Source organism: Talpa occidentalis, unplaced genomic scaffold, assembly GCF_014898055.3.
Source record: "Talpa occidentalis isolate TD23 unplaced genomic scaffold, MPIMG_talOcc4v2.1 talOcc4.10, whole genome shotgun sequence".
Lineage (NCBI taxonomy): Eukaryota > Metazoa > Chordata > Mammalia > Eulipotyphla > Talpidae > Talpa > Talpa occidentalis.
In genome coordinates, this window is record NW_023600993.1 from 1,562,176 (window position 1) to 1,571,377 (window position 9,202).

Genomic DNA, 9,202 nt, shown 5'->3' on the forward strand with positions numbered 1-9,202 from the left:
TCAGGCAGCCTCCAGCGTGGCCTCCCTTACCTCGTACTCGAGGGCCATGAAGAAATCTTTAATGGTATTTTTCGGTGCAGGGACTGGCGGGAACAGCCGGGGCCACAGGTGACACCTGAAGGTGGTGAAAGAGACGGGGTGAGCGCGCCCCGGCCCTCCAGAGGCTGCTCTGCAGACCCGACCCGGTGCCGTGGGGTGAGGGGTGCTTGCGTGAGCTCAGCCTGGGCTGCCCACGAACCGGGGGATGGGAGGGCCGGGCTGCGCCGCCAGGCCCTGAGCAGGAGGCTGTGGGGAAGTCCAAGAACACGAAGGTAAAAGGTGTCGCAGAATCGCGTGGACCGAGGGCATTTTCAAGGAGGGCGGGATGCCAAGGCCCTGGCCGTAGCTACACAGCCGCCCCGGGGCTCCTGGCAAGACAGTCAGGCAAGACCCCCAAGTGCCCCCCGCCCCGCCAGAGCCCTGGTCCAGTGGGCCCCTGGCCGGACGTCAGAAGTCCCCTCTCAGCCCCAGGGTGCGCCCGGGGTGGGGACTTACAGCCTGCAGGCCAGGGAGAGCAGCAGCAGCCCGAGGCAGGCGGTGGCCATCAGCACAGTGAGGAGCCACCCAGTCCACGGCCTCCACTCGTCAGTCCCTGGGGAGAAAAGGGAGTCAGGGGAGTCGGCAGAGACCTGCCGGCCAGGCGCGGAGGCCGGGCTGGGGCGTGGGCTCAGGCGACGCTGCGCTTGGGGCTCGTCCTTCCCAGCCTTCGGTTCCCGGGGTGGGGGCACCCTCAGTCTCGCAGCTGATGTGCAGAAAACGCAGGACTCAGCACCCCTGGGAGGCACGGGCGGGGTGGGGGTGCGTGACGTGGGGGCCAGGCCTCTTGGCGGTGGGTGAGGGTGTCGGGTGGAGAAGCTGCACGTCAGCCCTGCTTGCGGGCCCGCCGCGCTGCAGCGAGTCGGCCTGGAGGGGAGCGCGGACGTGCGAGGTCGGAGGACAGAGTTCAGAGTGCGGCGCGGACGCCGCTGGACGCGCTTTCTGGTCTGAGTTCCCTCAGAACCTCCCTGACCGCGGCCCCACCGCAGGGAAGAGGAGGGGGACGCCAGCGTCAGGCCGCGCCAGTGCTGCCCACAGGCCGCCCCCCGAGGGCCGTGCGGCTTCCACCTGCCGGGGGCGGATTCCCGCGCGCTGGGAGTGAAATGCCGTCCTGGACGCCGGTGGTGTGGACGGTCACGCGCTGGCAGGCCGCGTGGTGCCCTCCAGAGAGCCCAGTCGGCCTGCGAGTGCCCCCGGCTGTGGCCGAGGCCCCAGCCCTTCCTCCCTCGCCACGTAGCAACTGTCGGTGCCGGGGCCTCCTGCCTGTGGCGCCCGCCCGCCCGGGCCCAAGGGCTTAAGGCGGAGAGGCGCGTCCAGGTGGGGGCGGCTCTGCTGGGTGGCGGCACCCGGGAAGCCGCCCCACTCCCAGTCTGTGCCGCTGGTTTCTCCCGCAAGAGAAGGGGCTGTGCGGGCCCAAAGTCCTCGCGCGTCCTTGGGCTTCCCAGCCCCCCTCTGCTCCCCGAGGCGCCTTCCCGCTGGCCTCATCCCTCCCGTGAGACTCACCCCGCGCACACGCTCTCGGGAGCCCAGCGAGCTCGCCCAGAGCCCTGCGCCGCCCCGGCGGGCCTGGAGCGGGGTGCGGGCAGGAGGCACCCGTGCGCGAGGTCAGGCCGACGGGTGACGCTCTGGGTTTGCAGAGGGCACGAGCGTGTCTAAGCGTTACCAGGGTCAGCGCCGGCGGGGGGCTTGTGTCGCCGCCTGATAGCAGCGCCGTTGGCTCCGGCCCGTGGCAGCGTCTTCGGTTAAACCACTCGGGCGCCCACGTCCGCGCCCCGGGCCTGGCGGGCGCTCCCCGGGTCGGCAGCGTCAGAGATTGATTTCGTTGGAAGCGAGGTGCCAGTGCTGGCCGGGGGCTGCCTGCAGGGCGCGGGCAAATGGGGGGGTGCCGGCCAGGCTTCTGCAGTGTCGGGGTTTTGAAACCTCCTCCCCGTAGTCCATTGTGAAGGGAGCTGCTCGCCCCTCCCAAGCCCCCCGCGCCGGCCTCAGAAGGCACAGTGGCCGGTGGCCTTCACGCCCGGAAAAGCCTTCACATCCCCGCCCACAGGGGCGCCAGGCGGCCCCCGCTGCTCGGGTTTACTGCCAAAAACCGAGTCCACCCTGCAAAGACCAGAACCGGAGAAGCGTCTGCTTGGACCCCCCCGCGGGCAGCACCGGGGACCGCCCGAAGTGTGTGGCCTCCGGGTCAGGGTGGAGAGTGGGCGCCGGGAGAGCTGCGTGGATGGCACCCGGGCCTGGCCTCGGAGACTGTCCTCAGAACCAGCACCTCCAGGTCCCTGGGAGAAGGTTCCTCCTGCCGTCAAGGCAGACACCACAGGCCGCTGAGACGTTAGAGGCGCCGCTGCTTGGTGGTTCAGGGATGATTCTCGAAAAGGAAGCACCCGAGCTGTCCTTGGACAGAGCAGCCCTGGCGGCCCCGAGGCCCGCAGCCAGGTGTCTCGGCTCCCCTCACTTTTGCCATCTCAGCCATCCGACCAGAGCACAGGCCGCGTCATGGAGCGGGGACCGGGGAGGGAGGGGGGGGGGGCGCTGCGGGGGTGGAAGGGCCGTGGAGAAGCCAGAATCCCAGGCCCTGACCCTCACGGGCACCCGGCTGCCCCCCGCTGCCTCGGAGCAGCCCTCGCCTCCCACGACGAGGGGTTCAGACTGGCGGCTCCTCGATGGGCTCTGCCGTGGGGCCCCCCTGCTGCCTGCTGCCCGTTTCAAGGGAAAAGGGCTAATGAGTCGAGGGGGACCCCCATGAAGCCGCGCTACTCGGCGTCCTCGCACCCCGCAGTAGGATTTTGGGAGAAGCCCTGGCTGGGGCCGGGGCAGGGGCGGGGGGGAGGGTCGTCTCCTGGGCCCCCTTGTGGGAGGCGAGGCTGGGAGGTCCTGGTGAAGGCGCAGCAGGGGCAGGAGCAGGCAGGGGTAGGAGCAAGCGCGTGTGGCTGAGCGTGCCCGGCCGGCTTCACCCGCTTAGGGGGCCGCAGGGCGGGGCAGCCGAGGCCGCCGCGGTGGACAAGCGCCTGAGCGACCCAGCCGGGGCAGAGGCTGAGGCTTGTAGCTGTTTGGGGGACCGGCAACAGGCGAGCTGGAATGTGGAGAGTGGACGCGTCCCTGCTGGGGTGTGCGCACGCACTGCCTGCGGGGTTCACGGGGAGAAGGGGCAGTGCCGTCCCCATGTGAGGAAGGACGCATGAGCCCCAGGCCCCAGAACTCCTTGTCCTCTCAGGGCTGCTGGGCCCTTCTTGCCAACCTGCTGAAGCAGCTGAGACTGCGGGGGCCTCCCCCAGGTTGCCTGGGGGCTTGGGGAAGCCCCACCTGTGCCTGCCACAAGGCCATGTTGAGCATGTCCTCCGCGCGCTGCTGCGGCTGTGAGCAGGGCCCGGCTGAGGGGCAGAGGCCAAGTCTGGGCCCTGTGTGTGCACAGTGGGCACTCGGGCCATGGTGGTTGTGATGGCCGTTAGACCCTGGGTGGGCGCTAAGGCTCAGCTCACCCCCTGCATCCCCAGACCCCAGGACGAGCCTCCTCCCAGTGCAGCCAGAGCCGAGAGCAGAAGCTCGGCCCTGCAGGGAATGATCACCCCAACACTCCACACCTGGCAAAGGCTGAGGCCGGTGCCGGAAGCCCTCTGGCCCAGCAGCCTGCAGCGGTCCTGGAGGCCCCTTCACAGCCCCAGGACATGGTGCCCCAGGACGTGGTACGAGAGGGTGAAAGGATGTTGTGGGGAAGAATCGGGGTGCAGGCTGGAGGCATGGGGTGCAAGGATTCACCAGAGAGAGAGTAGCAGACAGAAAAGGCAGGTTTATTGAAAACCTAGCAGAGAACCAGCAGGCGAGATGGGGGTTCGCTGTGCAGAGCGAGGGACCTGAGGCCATTCTCATGGTGACTGACCCTGGCTGTGTCCTGAGGAAAGAGCCGGTCATCAGCGCAGCGGTCAGCCCAGCCCAGCTCTCTGGACTGTTGTCACGAACCCCTGCGGACGCTTGACTCTCTGAACCCCCAAACTCACGGGGAGCTGCCGCGGGCAGGGAGGCCAGGCCGGGGCTTACTGGAGGAGAAGCCGCAAGGTGGCCGCTCCCCCGTGGCCTTGACCGAAGGCCCGAGCCCCAGCCCTGAGTGGATGGGGACTTCGCGGCTCCCCGCAGCCGCACACGCCCATCTCCAGCGGAAGGAATCTGCGGAAGATGCATCGAAGTGGGCCCAGCCCTCACCCCTCTCGCGGCCTTCACCGCTGGTCACTGTGGCCGGGACCCACAGCGATAAGGGCCAGAGGCCTGGCCACCCAGGACCCCCACTGTCCACACCGGCGCCAACCCCTGTGGTGACTCCCAGCACCTGGAGGGGAGTGAGGAGAGAGGGGCGCCCCAGAAAAGCCCTCCAAGCCCGGAGCAGGAAGCCAAGGTTTTGGTAAACAAGAGATAGCGAAGATAAGGAGGACCAGGAGACTCCGGAAGTGGAGGAAGCAACAAAGCGGAAGTTAGCCCCGAAGATAAGAGAGAAGCCAGGCAGGGTGGCTGATGGGGCGCTGATAAAGTGAAACTGCTCTTCCTCCCAAAATAAAAGTGCTCCAGCAGTGCTGGCTGGACAGTGGCGCCCCCAGGCCGCCTCCTCTCCTCCCCCACCTGCTGTCCCAAGTCTCTCTTTGTCCATAAACTTGAGCGATAAGGGGTCAGTTAAACCCCAGCTCTGCTCATTGACTCACGCTACCGATGAGAGAACATCACCCCCCAATAACCCCTTCGTGGCTGGTTGACAACCTCTGAGCACTCGTGTCGCTGGGCTCTGCCTCCTGCTCTGGAAGGGGCTGGGCTTCCTGGCACCCAAGAAGGGGGTGGGCTAGGGGCGGGAGGGGGGCCAGAGGAAACCCAGGCCTGGAGAGCCCCTGAGCATCCAGGCCCCTCAGGGGCGCGGAGGGCGCCTTTCGTGGTTCTCAGTCACCATTTAATAGAGGTCGGTGTTGATTCAGTTCAGCAATGACCCCCCACGGGTGAGCGGTGACAGGGACCAGCTCATCTGCCGGGAAGGGCGGCAGTGGATGAAGGGGTGCTGGCAGCGGGGTTCCCGGGGGCATGGCAGCGAGCCTAGACGTTGGACGCTGCTATTTAGGAACTAGCAGGGGGAAGCGCACTGTGAATGCGGAGGGAAGCTAAGTTAGGAGCCAGCGCATCAGCAGGGAAGCCGTCCCGCTCAGCACGGCCATGGTGGGGGGGGACTGGGCTCAGCACCCACATTTCCCAGGGGGCAGACCCAGCTGCACAGCCAAGCCAGGCCCCGGGAGACCCTGACGCCCAACAAACTCTTATGCTGAAGACCCAGGGGTCGATCAGATTTGGGGCGCCCTGACGCTTATTCAATTCTGGAATTTTCATTAAGTAACAGAAGCATGAATTAAAAATCAGATGTGGGGAGTCACAGGGGTGGGGACAGACAGCAGCTGCCAGGCGCTGGGACCGGGGAGTGGGGAAGGGGTGGCTGACAAAGGCCGGCGGGTGCCCGGGCAGGGACAGGCCCCCACGCGCAACAGAGCCCTCAGAACGGCGCCCGCCTCACACGACCCCAGCCGCACGGACAAAGCCCAGCAGAGGTCGGAGGTCGGGCCCACTTACTCCAGCCTTGGGTTGTCCTAAGCCCCAGATCTGGAAGGTTGGCCTCAGGGGGCCTGGGCGCGGCTACCACCGCTCAGGACTTACAGCCTCCCCGTCAAGACAGGGTTTAAAAGACAGACTAGAAGCCGAATCAGATCATCAGGGGCAAATCAGGTGGCAGGGCCGGGCAGGTTCCCGGGGGCGATGACTCCCCTGGGGCCACAGGCACAGGCCTGACCGCCCGGCCCGAGCCCGCGCCTGCACGAAGTGGACAGATGCTCACCCGCGTAGACAGTCCGGCTCCACTCCCCCCAGGAGCCCTGGGGTCTGCACCGCGCGCTCACCGCCGCCCGGACTCGGATGGCGTGCCGGGAAGCCCCGTCCGTGATCCCGACGAACGTGGTGTTTTGCATTTTCTCCGTCTAAATGGGGGGAAAGCGCCGTCAGGGTCTCCGCACGCGTCACCTGACCCCAAGGATCGGGCTCGTCAGTGCTGAGGCGGAGGCTCAGGCCCAGGGAGGTCAGCTGGGTGCCGAGGAGTGTCCCTGGCCCCTGCTCCACCGCCCGCCCGCGCTGCCACTCCATGCCCAGCTTTGAGGAGCTGCTTCCCGCTTCCACAGCGGCTGCGCTGGTCTCTCTAATGAGGCTGTAGCTCCCGGGCGTTATTTTCTTTTTCTTTGATGCGTGGGAGGGTGAGAGGATTCACCAGAGACAGAGCGGGGAGCAGAACAGACAGACTGATGAAACACACTGCTGAGGGGAGCAGCGGGGAGACAGGAGGGGTCTGCCGCGCCATGTGGGACCCTCGCTGGCCAGCCGGGATTGATCTGGTGCTGCAGAGGCTGCAGGCAGCTTCGCAGCCCAGCGCTCAACCACTGCGCCACCAGGGAGGCCCTCCTGGGGGTTATTTTCAAGGGCAGATATGTCCTTTCAAGAGGAAAGGTCGTGAAGGCGTGGTTTGTTGCCACAGAACCCAGGCGGGTGCCTTTGGCTTCGGCCTCAGGAAATGTAACCAGAACAGCCCCTGACGGCCATTTTTAAATAGGTCTAAGGAACAGAGCAGGCCGGGGGAGGCCTGAGGTGTCACCTGGAGGTAGTCCTTCCTCTCATTGTGGATCCTCACTTCATAGTCAAAGCAATGCGTGGGGAAGGCGGAGACGGGCTTCTCCCAGTGGACGGACAGGCAGCTTCCTTCCGCAGTGGCCGTGACGTTCCCCGGGGGGTTGACTCGATCTAGGCCAAAGGGGGCGGGTCAGGGTGGGCTGGCTGCCCGCTCCCTGCACGGCCCTGGCATCCCTAGGCAGGACGGAGTCCGGAATCTCCAAGCCCAGACAGCAGCAGCTCAGGCCTGAACCTGCGTGTGGCCCCGGAGAGGGGTCCCCTGGCAAGCCCGGGATCCCTGCACCAGCTGGCCCGGAGAGGCCGAGTGCCACCGCCCACCAGCCTCATGGACTCACAAGCTGACCCAGCCTGGGCTGACCAGATCTTGGAGAGGAACTGCCCGGAGCCCCCACCCGCCCCGGCCCTGGGTCACCCACGCGCCCTCCCTGGCCTTGGGTTTTTGGTTTGTGTTGTTTTCGGCACCTGTTTGGCTTTGGGGGGTAGAGCGGGGAGCTCTGGCTTTCTCTTGTCTAAAGGGACTAGATTAGGCTCATTTATCTTTCCTCTCCGCTCCGGAGTCTGCCCCAGGCCCCACTTGGGCTACTGTCCCCGACAAGACCCTCGGTGGTGCTGAGCTGAGAAACCTGGCCTGTGGTTTGGGCCTGGAGCAGCCCAGCTCAGCTTCAGGTTGGGCCTCACCGATGGCAGGAAGGGCAAAGAGCTGGTCCAGGGGCCGGATGGCCGCCCGCCGGCTGGAGCCGTTCACGCGCACGGCCAGCCACTCCAGGCCCTTGCTGCTGATGAAGGTGCTGGGGACACGGCAGGCCACGTGCCTCCCCAGCGCGTCCACGCCGTACTCCTGGCAGGCCTCGGTCCTCGCACCGTACCTGCGGGGTGATGGGGAGTGTGGTGGGCACACGGGGGGGGGGGGGGGGGGGGGGGGGGCGTGGCGGGCGTGGCAGCCCGGGAAGCGGCCCCTGCGGACTGACCTGTAGTAGAGGAAGTACTGGCCGTCCTCAGGGGCGGCCTCACCCAGCAGCCAGGAGCAGCAGAGGGAAACCAGGTACCGCCTTGGCGGGTCCTCGCTGGCCCAGGTGTGGGTGGTGCAGGTTAAGTTCAGCACCGAGGTCCCGGGTGACCCTAGACGGGACATGAGAAGGACCGGCGCTGCCGTGGCCGCCTGTGGACCGGGCTTCCCGCAGGATGGCGGGACGGGGCCTCGTGTCCTCCCGTCGAGTCTCGGAGACCAGTGACGAGCCAGCTGGCTGCCGCTGAAGCCCCGTAGGCTAAGCCCTAGTTCCTGGCCCTGAGGGACTTGCCAGCTTTGGGGGGCGTGAGTGGTCACCGAGAGGAGCACGTGTGCTGTCCTCACACCCGAGTCCGCACCCCGCTGTCAGGAGGCCGAGTTCCTGAGTCATTGGCTGTGACCCTTCCACCCCTTACCCGCCTGCTGTTTTCCCACCTGTCAGCGCCCTGGGGGGGGCGGCAGAACCCAGGTCTGTTGGGCTGAGGTCAGGCGGCTCCGCACTGCTGGCCAGATGGCACACCCACGTGCTGCGCAGAGCCCCGCCGCCCCGCCCCAGCCCTGTCCCGGGCCACCGGCCTGCATTAGGCGCATGGAGGCAGCAGTGGGGACTTTTGCACTGGTGCCAGCCTGAGCTGAGTGCTGGAGGGCAGCTCGCTGCGCGGATGCCTCCAAGGGCCCCATGGGTGCGCCCAGGTGTGAGACAGACAGACAGACAGACACATACATGAGTGGGTCAGCCTGTGGCTGGAGCCGTGTCCGCCCTGAGTTTCTCTCTGCCTGTGGGGCCAGCCCCTCGGCCCAGCTGAAGCCTCGGGCCTGCGCAGATTTGCCCCCGTGTGGCGCACTTGGGGACTGTGGTCCGTGGGAGAGTCCCCTGGGCCCAGCCTGGCCAGGCCACTCACACGCCCCAGGGCTGGGGCCGCTACCATGTGTGCGCGCACGCTCATGTGCAGTGAGTAACAACAGGAGTCCCTGGTTCTACGTCTGGCACCCCAGCTGTGCCCTGGGCAGCATGGCCCGCGGCCCCTCTCCTGGCCTGTCCGCCTGTCCGGTCTCGTGGCTTCCAGGAACCGTCAGCGCAGTTTTCTTCAGATCGGGTGTGAGGAGCCATGGACGTGGGACCCTGTGCTCGCCGGCAGGAGGGCCCTGGGTGAGGGCTGGACCCTCTTGTGGACGCCGCGGACGGGCGCTGCCGCGGGCCGACGGGTGGGGTGGCTGGGTGCTTGCATTTGGGAAAGACACACGGGCGGTGTGTGCAGAGGGGGTGACGGCCGGCGTGAGTCCTGGGGCGGGAGGATGTCCTTCCTTCCCTGGGGGTAGCAGAAAGGAGCCCTGGAAGGGCTGGGGCCTGGCCGGGCTCGGAGGTGAGCAGGACTCAGACAGCCAGGCCGGGGGAGCCAGGGCCCGGGCGGCATCAGCTGGGTGCGCCGGGGG

The 9,202-nt window shown here is 67.1% G+C and overlaps 1 protein-coding gene across 1 annotated transcript; it reads right to left on the minus strand.

Moving 5' to 3' along the window:
- Positions 1-8,449, minus strand: IL5RA (interleukin 5 receptor subunit alpha). Its single transcript, XM_054698930.1, has 7 exons — positions 8,341-8,449; positions 7,731-7,881; positions 7,441-7,628; positions 6,728-6,873; positions 5,924-6,062; positions 535-631; positions 1-115 (listed from the first exon to the last, which is right to left on the minus strand). Exons 1-7 carry the CDS (start codon positions 8,447-8,449, stop codon positions 1-3), a joined length of 945 nt encoding a protein of 314 aa, XP_054554905.1.
- Between the last annotated feature and the right edge of the window lie 753 nt (positions 8,450-9,202).